The sequence below is a fragment of the Nannospalax galili genome, unplaced genomic scaffold (assembly GCF_000622305.1).
Source record: "Nannospalax galili isolate Female #2095 unplaced genomic scaffold, S.galili_v1.0 scaffold278, whole genome shotgun sequence".
NCBI classification, from domain to species: domain Eukaryota; kingdom Metazoa; phylum Chordata; class Mammalia; order Rodentia; family Spalacidae; genus Nannospalax; species Nannospalax galili.
In genome coordinates this window covers 11,102,078-11,124,444 of record NW_008347536.1, presented here as the reverse complement: position 1 = coordinate 11,124,444, position 22,367 = coordinate 11,102,078, and the positions used below count along the sequence as shown (strand labels likewise).

Genomic DNA, 22,367 nt, shown 5'->3' with positions numbered 1-22,367 from the left:
GGTGGTGAGGGCTCTATAACTCCATCATCTCCCTCAGTGGTGGGATCATGTGGCCTGAAGCTCAGTCCTGAGCCCTTTGGAGGCCAAGCTCTGTCTTCTGTAAGTTGCCATTTGCAGGGATTTCTCTGTATTACACGGGTGGATTTCTTCAAGATTGAAAAGGATTATAGCACTATTATCTTTCCAAAGTACAAAGAAAGAGATTCTCCTAGATTACAGATTTTTGACCACACTATTGCAAGGGACTTTTATAGTTCTTGAATGACTTAGAATGGGTAACAAACCCAGTGCTCAGACGACAGTGGCCAAAGCAAGGGCCAGGGTGACATCTGTGTGTTTTAGAGGCAGAGATGACATATGTTCTGCCTGGATCCAAATAGTGGCTCAATTGCTTATTAGCTGTGTGATTTTATTTTTATTTAAAAAATATTTTATTTATTATTTTTATTTTATGTATATGAGTGCATTACTTGCATGTATTTAAGTGTGCCTGTGTTGTGCAATGCCCATGGAGGTCAGGAGAGGGCATTGGATCCCCTGGAACTGGAGTTATAGATGGTTGTTAGGGGCCTGGGGATTGAACTAGGGTTGTTTGGGTTGACAGCAAGTGCCTTTACCCACTGAGCCATCTCTTATGGAGATGATAAGAGTGTCATTCATGTAAGTTTTTATTCCACAATACAATGTGTAGTACTGTTTGCCCAAATCCAACACAGTATCTGACATATAACAAGTACTTAATAAAATAGTAATTTCCCTTTTTGGTCCTGAACCTAAAACATGGTTCACTAAAATGTGGGGCCATTTACATTTACGTTTACCCTGCCTCCCTCACCCCAACATTACTCTGAGTGGTACTTTAGCTCCTGTCCCGGCTTCCAGGTAGTGCTGCCTAGCAAAACACTCATCCTCTCCTGCCGTCAGCAGGCTCCATCATACTTTCCTGCTGCCCCTGTCAGACGTTGCTTAAACACATAATTACAGCCCAAGCAGAGGGTTATTTGCATTCTGCTATTGATGTTAGCATGACAGATTCAGCTGCCGCATCCATAACTCTGCAGAAACGCTCCATTATTCAATCCCAGCGAGCAGGGACGTTGACCATTAAATCAGCTAGCACAATTGAAGGGCCGTGAAAAGTCATGGCTAATTTGAAATTTTATTAGCTCTTGCCTGCTCTTGTTTACCACCAAAGTAGTCCCTGGAAGCCAGTCTTTTACCTCTTTATAAACACTCTGCTTTGTGGCACCTGGGAGGGATTGCTTCCTGTTGAGGGGGGATGGCTGCTCTCAGCCCTGGCATGGGTGGTTCTCACTGACAACTATATCATGCTGATGAAGATAATAAAAGAAAATGATAAGGAGTATGGCCTTGAATCCTACCCACCCTATGAGGTGAGTACTTTCATCACTATCATTTCAAAGAGAAGGAACTATAGGTTTAAAGTGGTAAGTTGACTTAGTGAAGGTCACAGAGGTAGTCAGTAATGAAGCTGAGACAGGATTTGAACTCAGTTCTTTCTGAGGTATAGACTATTCTTTGACCTACCCTGGAGAGACTCTCAAAGTGGAGAACAGGGACATAGGAATCATATCAAAACTCTGAGTTATATAAGCTTGTACAAATTGCTTAATTTCTCTAAATCTGTTTCTTCAGTCACATATAATGACAAGGAAAGACAGTCCATTCCTTAGACTCATGACTTTGACCCTGTTGCCAGATACGAGGTTCAAAGCTTCCATTGGACATCTTGTGACAATGAGACAGATTTTCCAGAAAACTTATAGACTAACAATCTCTCTCCAAGCCTGGGACCTAGCACGCACTCTCCCTAGTGAACAGTACATCATACCAGAGGCCTTTTATTTAGGAGTATGTCTTGCATGAGTTCTGGAAAGTTCTCCTATAAGCTCTTGGAATGTTCCTTTGTCTTTATTTAGCCCTTTTAGCCTTTTCTTCAGGAATACTAATAAAAGTTTAAAGGGACCTTCTTCTATTTCATGCCTTTTAACCTCTTTCTTCATTTCCATCTTTTTATTTGTGTCCCATTCTGATTTATTTCCTCAGATCTTTATTCTGCTTCACTTATTTTCCCTTCATTTGTGTCTGGTCTGCTGTTTTATTTGTCCTTTGGGTCATTAATTTAAATTACCATACTTTAAGATTTGTAGATGGTCTCTTTGAAACTTTGCAAAATCTGCTGGTTTCTTTCCAGATAGTATCTCGTTCCATCCTTATGGTTTTATATATCAGTTTATCTCTTTAGTCATATAAAAGCTTATTTATGATATAGTCTCAGATTAAATTCTTGGGAGTGGCAACTCCTTGTATGCTATAGCTGCTAACTCCGGCCTATGGCCAACCATTTCCTGCATGTTCTGTAATTCTCACTGGGGATCTCAGGTGACTGACTAACTCTCCAAAATGATGTCTGGCTACCTGCCACCCCAGGGCATCACTAGTCCAGGACTACTTTTTAGGCAGATTTCTTAGCTGGGCATTACTACTCTAATATGTAAGATGAGGTTTCAGGAACTTTATAGTGCAAGCTCCATCTCTTATAGCAGACACCTCTTTCCACACCCTAATGCCAGGACAGAGAAGTGCCTCCATGTCACCCCTCTATTCTGTCAGGCACACGTTTTTAGTCCTGGCCTCCGAGGGTCCCAGTTTTCTATGTGGTGTCAACCGCAATGCCCTACTGTAAACATGCCCCGTCCCTGTGAGTGTGTCACAGCTTCTGCACCTGCTGCCCTGGTTTTCAGTTTCATCTCTCCTCTGGGATCCAAGGCTCCCCTGTCCCCCCTTTCTTCTTTGCTGAGTTTTAAAAATAGTTATATCGTGTAGTCAGTAGGGTGTCGTGATGACCTAGTTGGGCATTTTGCTGGAAATAAATGTCCCAGCCAAAGCTCTGAGCTTTTGTTCTCCCATCTGTTAAATGAATCATCATGAAGCCTTCTTCACAGAGGATATGAGATCAAGGAGGGAGCAAGGAGAAGTTCCTAAGTAAGGGCCAAGCAAAAGGCAGTTACTAGAGGCATCTGACCAGGTGCCTCCCTTGAGCTTGTAGCTGGGTATCTGGCAACCAGCTGTCATCCAGCCAGCCCTGGCCCCTGCCTCTGCACAGGTAGCCTTCTGGGTGCAGCTGGACCTCAAAGGACTGAATTGGTTAAAGTCACAGACACAATGACACATGTAAGTTAGGGTAGTGCAGTCTCAGGGGCATTGCAAATTGGTGTCACAAAAAAACATGCTCTTTTCCCCCCCTAGAAACCCTGGAACTATGGAATTTCTCACTGTGTGTTTGGTGAGTTAGAGTGATTAATGCCAGATCAGGAATTCTGTCTGTCTACACCTTGTCATGCTGATGCTTCCTAATTTAAGGAGTATTTGCTGAGCAATAGATGTAGGCAAAACTTCCACCATTAGACAATCAAATTTAAGTGAGGTATCTATTTTGAAATGAAGTGGGGTCCATAAAAATTCACTCTGAAGACCAGCTCTTGTGAAAAATCCTCTTTATGTTTTCAAAAGTAGCATATAGCAGCCAACAACAGTATGTATGGCTACTCCACAGTGAGGGAGAGTCCTTGACAATTCAGTTTTCTTATGCACAGATGATACATTTTAGAGGTCTTGCTTTGGGACAGAAAAGTAAATTCTGGGTCAAAAACATATCAATCTATAATAGGGGGTTCTCTTTTGGAAACTTTTACATCTTTAAGTACCTCATAACTCATTTAATTGTACATCTCAAATAATATGGTAGACTTATAAACTGTCCATATTTCTTATATCTGCTACATTAGAGAATCTCATTTATCACAGGAGAAGAAATCAAGAAAATAGGGAGAATTACCCTCAACTTCTCACAGATTTTCAGTAAAAGTCTTCTGAAATTAAGACACCAACTTTGGAGAAAGAACATGTTTTCCCTCTAGAAATTTCCTTTTTCTTTCAGGTTCTGGTGATAGGAGAAACAGATGAAAATGTGAAAATGGTCTTTCAGGTCCCTGGAAGCTGGGGGGGGCGTGGCACGTGGCATATCACATAGTGACTGCAGATGGGGAATGGAGGGCAGAGCGAAGAAAAGAAGAGATGTATCCAGCACAAAGGCAGGATGGGAATGGGAGGCCAAGGTCTCCTGGGTAGTAAATGCAGCATTCTGCAGGGGCTCATGTACTCCTAATCCTTGAACCTGAGACCCTGGATGCTCAAATGCTGCTTGCATTTCTACAGGAGGGCAGTACCACTTTACCTCACATCTTACAGCGCCTGCCCTGTAGGTGGGTATCAAATGACTTGGAGAAATGGGAGAGGGGAAACATCCAGGTTGGAAGCCCAAGAGCCAAACCTTTCCTGGGCTCCATCACTCTAACCATGAGGCCTTCAGGGGCCTGAGCTGCATTATGCTCACAAAAGCCTGGGATGAGGCCCTCCAGCCTCTAGAGCTTACAGAGAGATACCCAGGTTGTGGAGCGTAAAGAAGCAAGTCAGTGAGGAAAGGCTTAGGGTCCTTCACATGCAATGGCCGCTCCTGGAGCTTTACAGACGGGGCTAGAACATGAAAATGGGTGAAGTCCTCTGCTCGCCACTTGGTTCTTTGAGCAGATATTCTTAGGCCTGATTAGAAATGGCTCCCCCTTTGCTATGCGACCCTAACAACTGCCAACCCAGGGTGAGCACTGGGTAATAAGTCTCATTCTGTCCTACTAGTGTCCTTCTTGGTGAGGTAGCCAGTAAATGGTACATCCTGCCTTATAGTCCCCTCCTTGCCCTCACATGCCACTGGCTGTCTTCTCCAGGGCTGTCCTGCTGTGATGTCCATGGAAGGTCAAAGGCACACATGCGACTTTTTCTAAAGGTGGTAGCTAATTTTCTCATCTTTACAAATGAAGGCACTAGTTTTAGATTGAGGGCAACTGATTTATCCAATGTTATACCACTAAGGGAGCTGCAGAGCTGGGAGTTCAGTTCCTCATCTTTCTCCACACTCAGATGTTTGGCATTTCCACAATCTACAACTCTTTACGCATTGACACTTTGGGTGTTCTGGCTCCTCTCATCTCTGTCCCCATTCCACAGGGACAGGAACTGATGGGGTTATTTCTGTATCTCAAATACGCAGCACAATGCCTTGCAAACTTAAGCATCATGTTTGCTATATGAATGAACAAATGCATGAATGATTATGTGAGGCTTCCAAATCTAACAGGTCAATCAGTTTGTCAGGACCCATCGAGGGCCCGAGCTATGACACACGCAATCCCCTGCAGAAGAACTCAGTCCTACTCTTGGGAAGGGAATACAGGGACAAGCCTACTGTGTTCATCCAGCCTCAGTATGTGGTCAGACAGAAGACTCTGTGCTAAACACTGGACATGCAGGAATAAAACATTCTTGCTGCTAAAGGATTTAGTATAACCAGTGACATACTGAGAGTTGAATGCTGGGAGAGGGGGAAACTCAGAGCTGGCAAGGGACCCCAAGATAGGGATCCCAACTCAGCCTGGGGAGGGATATATCTTGGAAGAGAGAATGCTTAAATGTAGACTAGGATTGTTAAAAATAAATGGCTGTACTTTAGCTGTTTACATGATTCCTTAAAGTGGTGGCTGTGTGACAGGGCATTAACAAGCCCATCAGTCTCCCTGCTGGCTTGCTGCCTTTCAGCCAGACAGCCCATCAGCCAACCTCATCTCCCTGCTGACTGCAGCTGGCCACAGAACTGTCTTACAGCAGGCTGTGAGCAGCACTGGGGAGGCCCTGGGGAGCGAGGGGAGAATGTGCCTCCCCTTTCTAAACACATCCGGGAGAAGATTTTGTCATTTGCTATAATAAATTCGTGCCTTCTTTCAAAAGGCTTGTGAAATCTTTATCTGCTCCTTGGAACATAAGATTTCTAAAGGTCAATTCCTCTCTTGTCTCTTATCATGAGAAACGTAGTTTATAGATAGTCTGAAGGGTGACCAAATTCTAGGGCTTATGTGAGTGCACCATTCCCGCAATGGGAGATGGGGAGGAGAAGGAAGGACAGAGAGCTTTGTTCTCTGTTTTCTTGAAATTTCTCCTTCTGGGCTGCATCTATCAGTTGTGAGGATTGCCACCCACGATTGTCTTTCATGGGGCCAAAAGCATCCAAAGAGATTATTATACCTTGAAGCTGCTTAAAGAAGCTTTATCAAAAAGATCTGGCTGTTTAAATTCCAGTGGAGTTTTTATTCTGGCATCTTCTTTACAAACACAGCTCCTATCCAGTCTACCTCCCCTGCTGATCTACTGTGTGAGTTTGGACAAACCATTTCAGCTCTCTGAGACTCAGTGTCCCTGTATGTACATGTTTGCCTGCAAGTATGTTAGGAGGGTTCTTTAAATGATGGATGTTATGCATATTGGATTTTTTTTTTTATGTGTATGAGTACATTGCCTGCATGTAGGTACGTATACCTGTGTTGTGCAATGCCTAGGGAGGACAGAAGAGGCTGTTGGATCCCCTGGAACTGGAGTTACGGACAGTTGTTAGCTGCCTTGTGGGTGCTGGGATTCAAACCTGGGTCTTCTACAAGAACATTCAGTGTTCTTAACCGCTGAGCCCTCTCTCCAGCCTTGCATATTGGATTTTTTTGTTCTAATAATTAATATGTAATTGTTTGGAATACAGATGTATACAGACCAGGTCATATTAGGTAGCCCATGTTGACTTTGAACTTGTGGTGTTTGTGCCTCAGTTGCCCAAATGTTGGGGTTACAGGTGTGAGTCACCAGGCCTAGCTTGGAATACAGATTTCAATAAAGAGAATAAGAAAAGTCAAAATCTACTATTTGGTAGAAAAACACACAATAACCTTAAATTTAAAAAGAGAACATAAAACTTCACAGGAAGCAAAATTCTAATTAAAGATATTTATATATAAACTACATAAATATTAAATTATAAAATTATATTAATATTAAAATTATATAAATATTATGTATGATGATAAATATAATGCTCTATGGTTGCAGGTAGAAAGGAGCAGGAGGAGACCTGCCATTTGCAAGCACTGAACTAAGTCTAGAGAAGTTAAGTAACTCACCCAAGGCCACACACTCAGCAAGAGGGACCCAGGATTTGAACCCAGGGGACCTGAGTGCAAATCCCATGCTTTCATCACTGTGTTATGTTGCTTCTTAGGCACTTTTGTACTCTTTACCATGACCCTGCAAGATAGGTTTTATTCTGTACTTTATAGTCACTCTGCACATGTGGACTACAGTTTCACCATCTTGAAAATGGGTCCAGACGAACATTCTCGTGGATGGCCATTGTATCATGTGAGAAGATTTGAGTGACAATAGTTTACTGAGGGCTTCCAAAGGGTGAGGCACACAAAGGGTCTGCTCCACTGGTTCCTCTCAGCACCCAGTTCTCTGGGGTGAAATCGGAGGCACATGAGATACACTGGGCAGCCCACAGAGGCTCAGGAGATGGGCATCTTCCTAGACATATTCAGGATGCTTTCTAGTTTTCAATCCAGACAAACAACCACACACGAAAACAAAAACAAACCAATAAAGCTGCTCCCAACACAACCATATTGTGTAACTTCTTTTTGTCTCACAGATTAAAAATCACTGCAACAGCATTCTTAATGAACCTTGAAATTCAAGTTTAGTTTCAAGAATTGCTTTAAGCCTAGGAAGTTAGGAAAAAGGGAGGAAATGAGTGTTCTTGGGTAGCTTGAAGGGTCATCATGGTTGACAATGGAGCCGGGTCTGAAGTCTGGGCACAGGGCAAGTTTCTAATGTGGGCAGACTTCACAAACACTGGCAGATTGTTCCTGACCAGTGGTATGACCTGAGCAGACACTAACTAAGCGTCTGTGTCCATATCATATGGACAAAGCGAGGGACGGTAGCACCACCTTTCTTGCAGTGTCATTGTACAGACATACCATTACCCTATAAGCTGTCCAATGACACTGGAGTTCCTTCACACTCCAGAAGACTCTGCATCATTTTTGTAGCCTGTGAAGGCCTGGGTAAACACTTGCTACATTTCTAGAAGAAAGAGGAGACCCTAGGAGGAGGAGTGCTATTGGCGCATAGGGCCACATGCAACAGCAGGAGTCTGGGACCCTAGTTGGGGCCAAGCTAATGGCTTCTGTGTGACTACGAGGCATATGATGTCATGTCCCTCTCTGGGTTCCAGTTTCCTCATCTGCACCATGTAGGGGAGGAGAAGGAAGGAGCTGAAGTTGATTTCTCTCGTGTCTCTTCTAGTCCTGTTTCTCAACATTAAGCTCTGTTAATTTCTCCTCCAAGTCCCTGTGTCATTTCAGCCACTCAGTGGGACTCTCACACTATCTCCCACCACCCTGAATTATTTATCTGGGATTACACTGCATCCCCTGTCATGGCTGACATAAAAGCACTTATTTCCTTCTGCTTCCATTAGATTTAGTTATTTGGATAACACTTTCTTCCAAATAACTGTGGATTTCCTAAGGGAGAAAGCATGGGCTATGCTCACTGGTCCTTAGATCCCCTCAGAAGGGAGTGTGGTGTCTCATCAACAGCAAGAGCTGAGCACATGTGTGCTTGTCTGAAGTGAAAATAACCCATTGCTAAAGAAGGCCTACACTTGCGCTCCTTGCACAGTGGGCTTTGTTTCTCCTGTCACCAAACTGTCTCTGCTTGGGCAAGGTTGAGTGATAGAAGGTAAGTGAGGATAAGTTCTGACCCTGCTGGCCTGTGGCTTATTTTAACCTTGCCACCTTGCAAAACAGGGCCTTATGGACTCTCCCAAAAGATGGAGGGCCCCAAAGTGAGACACTGCCTCACTTTACAGCTGAGAACCAGATGTCAAAGACTGGACAGTCTGCCCTCCTGAGATGATCTATTTTCAATCATGATGACCCATGGGAGGTCTTCCTGGCTGAAGCCACAGCTCAGTTCCCACTGAACCACATGACAATATCAGCTGAATGCCTGGCTGTTCTTGTATCACAGCATAACCTTCGGTATTGAAGTTACTTCCTCCTCCCTACCTCGATTATAAACTTTGCAGGGCAGAAGCTGTCAGGTGCATCTCTGAAGGCGTGGTAGCCAGGACAGGGCCTGATGCAGTATAGATGCTCAGTAAACGTGCGGAGAAAGCAAATGCACTCATAGTAAAGTGCTTTCGTGTAGCTTTGTCACAAAGTACGTACAAACTCATTTTGCTTCATAACATGCTCCAAAAAATGTACAAGGTACATTCTTCCTCAACTGGGGATTTTCTCGGTGTTCTTTTCTATTTCCTGCTGGCTTATTGCTCAGAACAGCTGGAGGAGGCTCCATTTCCCTAGGGTCTGGATTATTTCCTATAACAAGAAACTGTCCCATTAAAGCAGTGGGGCATTGGGCTACTGTGGGCCCAGCTCTGTAAAAACTGGTTATTTCCAGTGCTGGAAGGCTGGCTCTGAAGGATGGGAACCAAGGCTTAGACTCTGGGGCTGCATTTCGTGGGGAGGAATGAATGAACCCTGGTCTGTAATCTGTTGTTGAATGTGTGTTGAGGGTACCATGCATTCTCTGAACATCCCAAAGATGTTCAGTTTTTTGCGCCCAGATGTCCCATAGCAGTGTGAAAGATCCTGGACTCTAGAGAAGGGAATGACTTCATGGTGTGGCTCTTTTCCCCTTCCTTCTGCTCTATGAATGTTATTGTTTGCCACTGGCCTTGCACCCACAAAGACCAAGTATAGTGGGATGGTGAAGGCACCATGAACAGTGAACATGATCACTTTTTTAAAGGATCTATTTATTTTTATTTTATGTGTATGAAGGTTTGCCTGCATGTATACTATGTGCATGCCTGGTGCCCACGAAGGCTAGAAGAGTGTATCAGATCCCCTGGAACTGGAGTTACAGATGGTTGTGAACCACCATGTGGGTACTGGGAACTGAACTTGGGTCCTCAGGAAGAACAGCAAGTGCTCTTAACTACTGACCCATCTCTCCAGCACCATGATCCCTCTTCATCTTATCTGAAGATGGGGATACTCAGTGCCCTTTCCTGTTGTGCTCTGCCTTTCCTTGTGTATCTGTTGTGAGTGGAAAGCCCTTTTCCTTCCAGAAAATTCCCTCCTGTTCTAGTATCAACGGCCTGAAAAATGGTTTCTACCTCCACAGCAACCAGCATAGAACCCTGTAACAGCAGTTAGGTACAGTTCAGTAACACTCAGCCTTGGGGTTTTCTCCCTCATTTGAGTTTCTGGAGGGTGGACAGGACTAATGTATCTCAACACCTGGGGTAAGATGTGGTCCTCTAATAAAACTCTGAATGTTCAAGCAGCCCAAGGATTACTGAGCTCCCCAGATTTCAGCTTGATTAAGGGACATGTAGACACTGAGATTTCAGAAGGACATATACCTAGCATCTCTGCTCAGTGATCAAGGCCCAACACCATGGCACCTTGTTGATAGTTACTCCCTTAGGCTGGGGTCATTTGCATGGCTGCCTTCTGTTTTTAGACAGTGGATAGAGGACTGCAGGGCAGCTCAGGCAAAGACCAGTGGAGTAAGTAGCTATTCTAGGCTTTTAGCATCAACTCAGGCAAATGAACCAGAATGACTATAATATTATACACTTGGATTTTTTATTTTTACAGAGCTTTGAGATTTTAAAAACATCTTAGGTAGGACATTTCTAAAAGTTAGGATGCTGGGTTTCTAGTTTGCTGATTTCTAACTCTGTGTCATACAAAAGTGAGTGGCATGAATGTTTTGCTTGCCAATATTAGAAAGGAAGGGTTAACTGTTCTGATTCTTTTTGTATCTGTCTTTTTTATTCTCCCAGTAACCCCTTGAGACTTGGAAGAATCAGATATCTTCCAGGTAGGAATGGAGTTTATATTATGGTTGTCTTTATGCAAATTTAGTCAATAGACAAATGAAAGCTAATTCTATAAATGAACTTGAATAGCTTTCATGGTCCAACTGCCTCATTTTATAATTAGGGAGAGTAAGACCCAGAGATATTAAGTAGCTTGCTTATGGATGCACAGGGAAATCAAAGTCAGAGTTGGAACACAGTTTTTCACTCTCAGCTTACAAATATTCCATAAGACTTGCTCCTCTTTCCTTGGGATTTGACTGCCCAGCACTAGAGGAAAATGCAAGCAAAGTCAGATTTTATTACAAACCCATGGGTATGAGAGGGTATGAGGGCAAAATGTCGCTGGGTGTACTTGAGAAGGATTACATCCAGAGTCAGAAAAGAGACCTAGGCCAAAGCTACGTCAATGTTGTCCCCTAGAGGAGAATGCCTACAGTTTGTGAGATACAGAATAGGCTGGCATCTTCTTAACCGACCTCAGCGAGTGGAAGCTCAGACCCTGGCCAGGCAACTATCCCACCATGGAGTTAATTGAAGACACTTCTCCACACCTGACCACTGGGTGCTAATTCATTTCATTTACATTCATTAAAATTAATGAATCTAAATGCAACAACTAGAGATAGCGACTAGGCTTGAGGCCACCTGTGCAGTTTTTGTTTGTGCCCTAAGTCTCCCTCACCATGGACAGAGGGTATTGGTGCCCTGTTAACCCAGCAATGCCCACCCTTCCCTCCTAGCTCTGGAGCTGCCCAGGGCCCATGGGTACCAGAGCCCTACCTCCATCATTGTCTTTGCTGTCTCCACAGGCAGTTTCCATGGATGTGTCGCAGCCAGTTCCTCTCCAGCCCAGCTGGCAGACACAGTGCCACCCATTCAGGTCCAAGGTACATCTGCCATTACCATTGCACAAGCCAGGACAGCCCTCTGCAAGACAAAGGACAGAGTCAAGGGCTGGTGCCCCACAACTGCTACCTCCACACCCACGCCCTACCTGAAGCCTACGGGACACTTTCACATCCATCAGCACACAGATCCCACAGCATCCCAGGAGGCAGGTACCATGAGGAATCACTACTTTATAGAGAAGGCAACAGAGACTCAGAGAGGCAAAGAGACTTGCTAAGGGCAAGGTCAGAAGGGCAGGGAGAGGTCTGGAGCTGATATCTCCACCTACATTCCCCCATTTCACAGGTGATCAGGATTCTGTAGCTGTGGTCAGTGGATCAGGTCTGCCAGAATATGACTAGGGGAGCCTTCTACCCATCCCTGCCCCTTGCTCCTTTGCTCCTATATTCTCTGGTGGATGTCTGAACAAAGGTTAACATCTCTCTCTCTCTTTACTCTTCCTGTCCCTTTACTTCTAGACATTGCTCTAAAGGGCTGTACCCTTTCTCCAACTCTTGTGACTAAGTCAATCTTAAGTGGACCTTAGGTTTTCCATTTATTTGGTCCTATTTCCCCCCAGATAACTGTCTTCACTCTAAAGAAGGGGGGTCAGGCCTTTTTCTTACGACCATGCTTATACTATACTTTGAAGCATGCTCTGTACCCAGAGGAACTCTGAGGACTGTTGCAAGATAGACCAACTCCTGATGTTCTCAGGTGCAAAGGCAGGTACAGCAGGCTACCCTGCTTGTGGTCTGCTCAACTGTGTATCTCTCTGTCACTTGTTAAACATCTTCTTTGGGCTAGCACTAGAGGCAGAGAGATGGAGCAGGCAGCCCACCAAAGGACACAGATTTGTATAAGTAACAACAACAAAAACGACCTGCAAAGTGCTCAGTGGGAGCCCCCAAACATGGTGGGAACCTGCCACAGCTGTGGCCATCTGAGAGGGTGTGGATGACTTGATCATGAAGGGTGGGGTCATACACAGATCCTATTGCTTTTGCTCTGACCCCATGACAGGGTAGAGATGTTTTTATTTCTTTTTCAAACCACCATACAAGTAGATTTACAGGTTTTCAAAAATTATTGCTTTTTCAAACCCCACAGAGTTTGAGGCTCAGAAATCTATGTTTGATGGGCCAGTCAGCAAGATAGCTCTGAAGATAAAAGTACTTGCTCTGTCAGTCGTCAGACTTGACCTGAGTCTAGTCCCTGGAACCTAGAGTGGAGGGAAAGAACCAACTCCTGAAAGTTGTTCTTTGACTTCCACAGCTGTAGCATGGTATACACAGGTGCATTCATGCACACGGGCACACACATGGGCATTCGGGAACACACACACACACACACACACGCTTAAATAAAAGAAGAAATCTCTGATCTAGGTCTGAGAAGACATTGTTTCACAGTTTGCTTTAGCTTCTATTCTGCCACTTAGTTTCCACTCAAGTCCTCATTTTGACCAAAGGGCCATCCCTCTCCTCGATTGGCCTCTTTCCCCTTGCTGCTCCTTCCTGGTCTCTGGGGAAGGTTTGGGTGGGAGGAACTTTTTCAGCTAGAAAGTTTAGCTTGTTTTACTATGATGAGCAGCAAACACCTATAAATACATCTGTAAACTAAATGCTCTGCCATGAAATAAGGGAAAATGGACTCTTCTTTGATCTTGTTTTTCTTTTTCATTTTCTTTTTTTTTTTTTTTGAGACAGGGTCTCATGTGGCCCTTGCTGACCTCAAACTTACTATGCAACTGAGGATGATCTTGAACTTTTAATCTTCCTGTCTCTACCTCCCAAGTGCTTGGATTACAGGTGTGCACCACCATGTTGGGTTTACATAGTGATAGTGATTAATCCCTGGACTTCGCACATGTTATATGAGCATTCTATCACCTGAGCTACATAACCAGCCTTTGGCTTGTTATTATTTTTTAAAAAATATTTTATTTATTTACTTTAATTTAATTATATATATATGAGTGTATTGCCTGCATACATGTAAGTGCACCCATATTGTGCAATGCCTGTGGAGTTTAGAAGAGGGTGTTGGATGCCATGGAACTGGAGTTATGGATAGCTGTTAGCTACCATATAGGTACTGGGAATTGAACCTGGGTCCTCTGAAGAGCAGCCACTGTGCTTAACTGCTGAGCCATCTCTCTAGCCCTTGACTTGTTATTCTTAAATGGGACAACAAATGTTAAAGTGGCTGTCTAGTGCCAGACCTGGTCCAAGGTAGACACTAATGGAGCAGCTGGTCAATCAGAATCTGAGACTTTAGTGTTTCAAAGACTTTAAAAAGTATTAAGTAAGGACAGCTGGGGCTACAGGGAGACCCTGCTTCAAAAAGACTGAAAAAAAAAAGTATTAAGTATCATTACAATTCAAGAACTTTTAGTAGTTATAACTCTTACTCCAGTGGAAAAGGAATGTTCATTTCCACTTGAGATGGTCAGAGCTGTGGCCGACCATTCAAGATATCTACTGTCCTTTCCATTCAAAGGAAAAAGCATTGGTTGTGTAATCCCCAGTGGGGATTACTCTAGAAGTTTAGGGTCAATTTAGAATATGTGGTCTTTGTATAACTAAAACTACTAGGAAAGATGAGAAGCCACCAGCATGGCCACCCCCAAAACAGATCAAGAAAGCTGTAAAAGTGGGTGCCAGGATTAGTGGGTAACATGCAGGTAACTACTCTTGCCTTCTGACTCAGTGACCAGCATCAGTCACCCATAATGATCTTAGTGATCAGAGATCACTGTTTTCCAATTAGTCTCACTTAAATTTTTGTTTACCCAGGTGGGAAGCACTTTCAGTTAAACCTCATTCTTAGTGGGAATTAAGTCTTGAAGGAAGAAGGGTACAGTATTTAAAAATGGTAGGAGGCTGTTTTGTTTTGTTGTAAGATATAGCATCTTAGAAAATGTAGAACGAATCCTTTGTCTAAGAGCACAAGCTTGGGAGCCATACCAAAGGTTGACTTTGACTCAGTGGGACCTAGGCATGTTACTAATTGCTGGAGTCCCCGTCTTCTTATAATCTAGGGGTAAAGGAGGGCTCAATAGGTTAAGGTGTGTGTGTTGTACAAGCCTGTCAGACAGCTAGAGCACAGTATCAGAATCTCTATATACCCACACCTTCTGTTTGGGGCAGAGGACAGATGCTATCCTAAGTCGCTACCATAACCACAGGTAGGGCTCACAGAAAGGCAAAATAGAAAACTGTGATCAAAATTTACAAAACTGTTGTGTGAAGGCTCAGAGAGAAAGAGTTTAGGCTTGTGAGCCACAGGGAATTTGTTACAATTACTCAGCTCTGCTACTGTTGCTTGAAAGCAGGCATATGCGATTTGTAAATCATGAGCACAACTGTTCCAGTAGAACTTTATTTACAAAATAGGTGATGGCGCAGATGTGGTCTCTGGGCTATATAACATTCTGGTTCAGGCCAGTAATGACAACGGCAGCTGCTGGGGACTCAGGGTCTACTATAGCTGGCCACTATGCTAAGTACTTTGCATAGATTATTCCTTAAAGAAGTAACTTTTGGGGCTGGGGAGATGGCTCAGTGGGTAAAACACTTGCAAACACATGCAAATGTTTGGACCTGAGTTTGGAAACCTAGAACCTTCATAAAGCCAGACATGGTAATGCCAATGGTCCTATACTGAGATAGGAGTTAGAGACCAAAGAATCTCTAGAAACTTGAGGGCCAGTTAGCCTGGTGTGTGGAGCAGTGAGCAAGAGACTCTGTTCAACAAGGTGGAAGGTGAGGGCCAACACCCAAGCCTGTCCTCTGACCTCTTCATATGGCATGCATGTTCCTCTCTCTTTCTCTCTCTCTCTCTCTCTCTCTCTCTCTCTCTCTCTCTCTCAGATTTTAGAAAATAACCTTTTTGTTAACACTTTCAGATCCTGGTTTTCAGGGAAATTCTAATTTAACAGCATTAGTCTTCAATTTTAAATTGCAAAACAAAATGTGTTTTGTAGTGCTGGGGACTTAGAAGCTGGACAAACTTTAGCCAACTCCTAACACCATCACTGTATTTCCTCCTCATATGAAGACTAGCAAATTAACTTTGAGTTTTAGTTTTCTCATCTGCAAAATGGTGACCATATCCACTTGAAAGAGGCATTCAGAGGATTAAATGAGATATTAGCAGCTGTTCAACCCAGAACGCACAGTAGCACAGTTAGCGTTGCAAACAGGCACTTTTAGCAGTCCTTGTTATTAGATTAATTTTAACTTTGTATAATTTCACTGAGAACTAAAAAAACTAGAAACTAACCCTTTGCTGGTTCAAACTGCGCCACAGTTTCAGTCCCGTAAGTACAAGCTTTTCTGAAGAGAAGAGACATCCAGTGACACCGTCATGAGGTCACCCTATAGTGCAGTTACTATGGCTTCCCTAGCATACTGTCCTTCCTCCGATGACAGTGATCTCAATTACTGAATAACTTTGCAATTAGTTTAATAGTCCTCCTCCCTCCACTGGAATGCCGATCCAGAAGGGGGGCCTTTGTTGGGCCTTTGCACAACAGGCACTCAGTATGTACTTGCTGAAATGAATCAATAGAGGGAGAAGAAAAAGGTTCTGCTTCTTGCTACCCCACTGATGGGAGCTGAGAACCTCCCTGCCTCGGTCTCAGTTTCCTGATATATAAAACAAATGATTCATTAAATCCTTCTAGCACAACTGACTCAATAAAGAAGGTCAAGAGATCAGAATTTGACACACACACACACACACACACACACACACACATACACACACATATGTGTATTTATATATATGGAAACAAGGTCTTGCTGTGTAGTCTAGGCTACATAATCCTGCCTCAGTCTTCCAAGTGCTGGGATTACAAATTTGTGCCACGCACATCTGTTGGGTCTTAAATCTTAATAATTCTCACAGTGAGCTCTGTGAAATAATAGGCATATGAGGTCTTCAAAAAGAAGCTTCTGGGGCTGGGGTGGCTCAATTGGTAGAGTGTTTATCTAGCATGCACGAGGCCCTGAGTTCTATCCTCAGTACTATATGAACAGGGCATGATGGCACATGCCTGTAATCCCAGCACTTGGGAGATAGAGGCATGAGGATCAGGAATTCAAAGTCATCCTCTGCTACACTGGGAGTCTGAGGCCAGTCTGGGCTGGCCACTCTGTCTTAAAACACAACACAAAACAAAACAACAGAAATAAAATAAAAATAAAAACAAAAAAGAAACTTCAGGCATCAAATAAGTTTGGAAAACATTTCAATCTATATTGTTTTATTTTCTTTTTTAAAATTTATTTTATGTGTATGAGTGTATTGCCTGTGTGTACGTTAAGTGCACCTGTGCTGTGCAGTGCCTGTGAAGGACAGAAGAGGGTGTTGGATCCCTTGGAACTGGAGTTATGGACGGTTGTTAGCTGCCATGTGGGTGCTGGTATTCAAACCCCAGTTTTCTGTAAGAGCAGCCAGTGCTCTTAACTGCTGAGCCATCACTCCAGCCCCTCAATCTGTATTCTTATCTTAGATGGTTGATCTAAATGTTAATATCCTTATTAAATAAAACTGCTTATCTGATTATTGGAGCTTTTTCCAGTGTGACCTTGGAACTCCTTTTCTCCCATATCTCTGTAATCCTTTCTTCCATGGCACCTGTTTGGGAGCCTGGCTCTTGTGAACTCCTCTATGGTGCCTACAGTACACAGTGCTGCTCAGAGGCTGCCTGTGGGGGCAGATGCTCCCTGGGAGGGGATGATGTTAATAGGAAGCCACAGGGACACTTTATCCACAGTCAGTTTCTTCCAATGGACTACATTCCACCCTGAGGACCTGTGCTGTCCCATTGGTTTCAGAGGGACCTCAGAGCATCTGTGGGTGGAATAAGGTTCACTCTTATCCCACTACTTGCTTACTTCTGGTGGCTATCACACCCCCATTAGCCAGCAGGTGGAAGCCTCCTCCAGGGCAACTTGCTGACTTTCTTAAAGCAATACACCCATCCCTCCCCACAGTGGAAACTCATTAATTCCACAAACCCTGAAACTCATCAATAATTCAGAGAGCCCAAGTGACATTAACAATCCCCTGTGGAAAGACTCACACCAGGCATTTGCTGGAGCCAAAATAATGTAGTTTTAAGGTTTAGAGAAGGGCTAAGCTTTTCAAAAGAAATGATGCCCTTTAAATGACAAGGGACCACTTCATCTCAATGTCCCCCTTGCAGCTGGCTAGCATCAGGTATGGCCAGGAGCCTTTCAGACTCTTGGAGAGTGCCAAGCAGCTGTGTAGCACACCTACCAAAGGCCCCTTTCTTATGCTTTTCTCTTTGGTCCTCTTCCACCGTTTCATCTCTGCATTCACGTCCCTGTACAGGATCAACATCTTTTCTTCCCTAGATGACAGCAATAGTCTAACTGACCTTCTTGTTCCCAATATTCTCCCTCAATTCTTTTAAAAAATATTATTTTTATTTTATGTGTATGCATGTATATTGCCTGCATGTATGTAAGTGCATCCGTGTCATGCAATGCCCATGGAGGTCAGAAGAGGACGTTGGTTCCCCTGGACCTGGAGTTACTGATGGTTGCTAGCCACCATGTGGTTGCTGGGAACCAAACCCGGGTCCTCTGCAAGAGCAGCTGGTGCTCTTAACTGCTGAGCCATCTCTCCAGCTCTCCCTCAATTCTTTTACAAAATACCAGTCTGATGGGATCCTTCCAAACCAGAAATGTATGCCTGATTAAAAAACAAAAACAAAAAAACAAATACCTTCAGTACCTTGCTTAGACCCTATCTCAAAGCCTATAATCTCCAAGGCCCTGCCTAATTTGGTGGGATTTCCTTCCTAAGTGGCTCCTGGACTTCTGTGATCCTAAAACAAAAACAAAAAACAAATATCTTCAGTAGCTGTCTTAGACCCTATCTCAAAGCCTGTAATCTCCAAGGCCCTGCCTAATTTGGTGGGATTTCCTAACTAAGTGGCCCCTGGACTTCTGCGATCCTAGCCCTCATCACACTGGTTGGAATCCTTTGCTTTTGTGTCTTCTCTGTGCATTCCCTGTGAGAGTGCAGAAGCTCTAAGAACAGAGACCATTTCTACTGTGGAATACCCACATTTCCTGGCACTCAAGGAGCTCAGCATGTTTGGTGAGTGAATGTTGCTTACTTAGTCCCTGCCAATGCAATCAGAGAACAAAAGTAGGCTTTTCTTTGAACTGTGAAATACCCACTCTACTCTGACAAGTCTTGAGCTGGCACATACAGGTCTCTGAACTTGTTTTGAGAATTAGTGCCCATTTCACTAGAGCATCGGCCAGATGGGGTTTGGTTTACACCTAGATTTTGCCAAGAAACATTTGTCTTTTAAAGTGAGTTATGATTCACTGACCTAAGCCAGCTAAAGGTCGACTGGCGGTATTTCTGAACTAAAGATCAGAGCAGGTGGTTTGAGAGAAGGTGTGGACTATTTCCTAGGGAGGAATAAATATTGAATGAATGAATATTAGAAATTATGGGACATTCTTGGTGACTTATACAACAGAAGGTAAAACGTGCAAACTTGGATTGGGCTCTGGCCCTGCTACTTTCTAGAAGTATAAGCAGGACAGCCTACTATACCCCAGCCTTGTGACATCCTTTCTCTTTCAATTGGGTAGTATTATACCCATTTCCTCTTTAAAAATATGAACAAGATTCGTGGGTGTAAAAGAACTTCACAAAATAGGGGAAACCCATTGAATAATAATTCCATTATGAAATTTAGTCAAAACTGAAGGCTTCTCTGATAGTGATGATGTGATAAATGCTTGTTCTAGAAGGACTCTGAGGTACTATTTTCTGCTGGACTAATTCTGGTCTCAGCTAAGGTCAGCATATTAAATGTGAGGAACCTTGCTTCCTACCCGTTTGTTATATTTGGCAAGACTGCCCCAGCTGAAAAGCATTTGGCCCATTCATTGGTCCCTGTTGTTTGATTGTGAAATGTCCCCATAGGCTCATGTGTTTGAACATTTGGCTCCCATCTGGTGGCGCTGTTTTGGAAGGTTGTGGAACCTTTCAGAGATGGTGCCTCACTAAGGAAGTTGGTCACTGGGGGTGGTCTTTGAGATTTTTGTAGACCAGTTCCACTTCCTGTCTCTCTTCCTGATTGTGAATGCCACGTGGCCAGCTGCCTTTTTTGCATCCCCTCAAACTATAAGCAGAAAAGAGTTCATCTTTACGTTGCTTGTTGTCAGGTATTTGGTTATAGCAACACGAGAAACAATAATATCATCCTTACAACCTTTTCCGTACTTTTTTAAACAGCAGCTGCTCTCTCTTATTAAAAGACAATTTACCCCTTTCCATTACAATTTCAGATATTAATCTGACTAATGAAGTCCTTCAAGGTAAGGGCAAGAGTAAGAATACAGTGATAACACAGCACAAAAATGTACTGAGTGACATTCCCACCCAGGTACTAGACGCTTGGCATTCAATCCTTCATGTCATCCTCATGCTGATTACAGAGTACATGTCCCTAACAACTGAGGACACGTACTGTGCCAGGTGCTGCATTGGGACCTGAGGGATTAAAAGCTGACTATGACTTGGAAACCTGTGGGTATTTTAAAAGTATCATTCTGAGATTTATTCTTAGAGCTATGAGACCTCTGTAGAAAATTAGACATCACCTAAGTCACGCAAACATTTAAAATGCTATGAATTACTTTGCCTTTAGGGATTACTCTTCAAAGACAAAACTTACCAAAGCCAGGCCTTCTCTGAAAACGAAAAGAGACAGCAAGCAAATAGACCACCTAGTCCCCGAGGCTGCAGTCTACTTCCCCTTGTCTCCAGAGCCTGGCACGTGTACCTAGCACACAGTGGGTGCTCCACATGTGGCTGACGGAGGAGGGAACACAACAGTAATGGTATGTAGTCCTCAGCATTGCTCAGCTTGTTCTTGGGTCTCTTTCTCTTTCAGGCCACCCAGCCTGGTTCCCAGCATCTGAATTCTGATGGGCTAGGGACCATAAGGAACAGGCAGGGTGACATGAGATGGGGTGGAGACTATGAAGGGTGTTGGGGGAGGAGATGGAAGGACAACAGCACAATGGCAATGCTACAGACAGAGCTGAGTGACTTGGGGCAGGGAATGACATTCCAGGTGTACCAACCATCTTGTGACCCCAAACCCTCCTTCAGGCAATAGATGCTGTGACAAAGCCAAGGGAGTGGCAGCATCTAGACACCATCATGCTTATGGGGTGTATATATACTTTTATATATGCGTATTTCTTCATATATCTTCACAGACGAACACAGACACAAAGACAACAGGAAAATAGAGGAAGGAAGACCATACCTTTAACTACCCTATCCAGATAGTGAGCTTGGGAGATAAAAGACAGGACATTTAAGGGAGAACCAAGGAAGTTCAGTACTGCCTGCCATATAACCGTGCCAAGTGTTAAGGAGACACTGGGGGAGGGTGGGGAGTGGGATGGTGCCCAATGTTTGGGATAGGCCTTTGCCATGGGTGGGAAAAATAAAACCAAAGACAAACTGATACGGGAGGGAAGGAAGGAGAGCAAGCACATCCCCTACGAAAGGCCAAAAGGAATGTCAATCATTCTGGGGTCCAGGCATTTGGACATATGATCATATAAACAGAAGACATATGGAGGACAATAGGAGACGGAAGGATGGGAAGCTGCAAAAGTGGCCACACTCCTGTTCCATCAGGTTCATTCAAGTTCATGGGAAACTATAACTGGTTCCTGTGCCTGTCCAGAGCAATGGCCAACCTCTCTTGAAGGGAAGCAGTCGTCCTGACAAATCATCTGGGAGACACATTCCTGAGAAGCTGGAGATGAGAAAGGTGCAAATTTCATATCCTCTCTGATATACAGTTGGCTCTTAGGTTGAGTCTTTGGCTGAATACATGACTAGCTTGTATGTCTGGCATTCTTGAATTATCTAGGAACATATATGTCCACATAGACTCCAATGCAGAGTGCTGGGTGCACAAGTAAGATATACCCCTGGTTTGTGCATCTTACGTAGAATATGAGGTGTGGGTTGGTGGATGCCACTGTGAAAAGCAAGAAAAATAAAAGAAAACCTGGCCACTTCTTGGTGTTTATGAACTCAAAAGATAGAATGGTGCACGCTTGGTCTTTCAGCAGAGGGCCTGGGTTATTTCAATTATTGGATGATCTAAGGTCTCGCCTACTTGTGAGGATGAGTGTCTGATATATAAACCCAGTGTGTACATATGACATGTATGTCTGGGTTCCCAGAGCAGGGCTGGCATGACCAGTCTCAGCTTATACCAGTAATCTTTTTGCCCTCCTCATCCAGGTTACAGTAGTCACAGCCTTTGAAGGGCTTCCCTTTCCCAGTTTCCCTATGCCTCTTTTTCTCATGTTCCATAAAGGCCATGCTGAGGGCAGTCTTCTGAAGCACCCAGTGCCTTTGATCAGGCTGTATCCCATCCTCAGCTCGATTTTACACATAAATCAAAAGTTCCCATGACAGGACTGAACTATGATGGAGTGGCCTTATCTGGAAGCCCTACAATTGTATAGGCTATAAGAACATTCTTCTCTTCATAAAACAATAGACAGAAACCATTTTTACC

General features: G+C 43.8%; 1 protein-coding gene and 1 long non-coding RNA gene across 5 annotated transcripts in view; one reads left to right on the top strand and one right to left on the bottom strand.

Moving 5' to 3' along the window:
- The window catches only part of Tenm4 (teneurin transmembrane protein 4), a 775,468-nt gene that overhangs the window by 90,605 nt on the left and 662,496 nt on the right, over window positions 1-22,367 (bottom strand). For 2 of the 3 annotated variants that reach the window (XM_017800882.2, XM_017800881.2), the window contains one exon: window positions 11,642-11,788. In XM_017800882.2, coding sequence (XP_017656371.1) covers window positions 11,642-11,788 — 147 coding nt within the window. Of the gene's footprint in view, window positions 1-11,641; window positions 11,789-21,089; window positions 21,117-22,367 lie in introns of all 3 variants that reach the window. The other variant, XM_017800880.2, reaches the window with a different exon arrangement.
- LOC115072218 overlaps window positions 1-22,367 on the top strand; it is a 114,861-nt gene that overhangs the window by 71,461 nt on the left and 21,033 nt on the right. For both annotated transcript variants that reach the window (XR_003851284.1, XR_003851283.1), the window contains 2 exons: window positions 20,463-20,655; window positions 21,470-21,605. This is a non-coding gene — a long non-coding RNA (uncharacterized LOC115072218). The remainder of the gene's footprint in view (window positions 1-20,462; window positions 20,656-21,469; window positions 21,606-22,367) is intronic.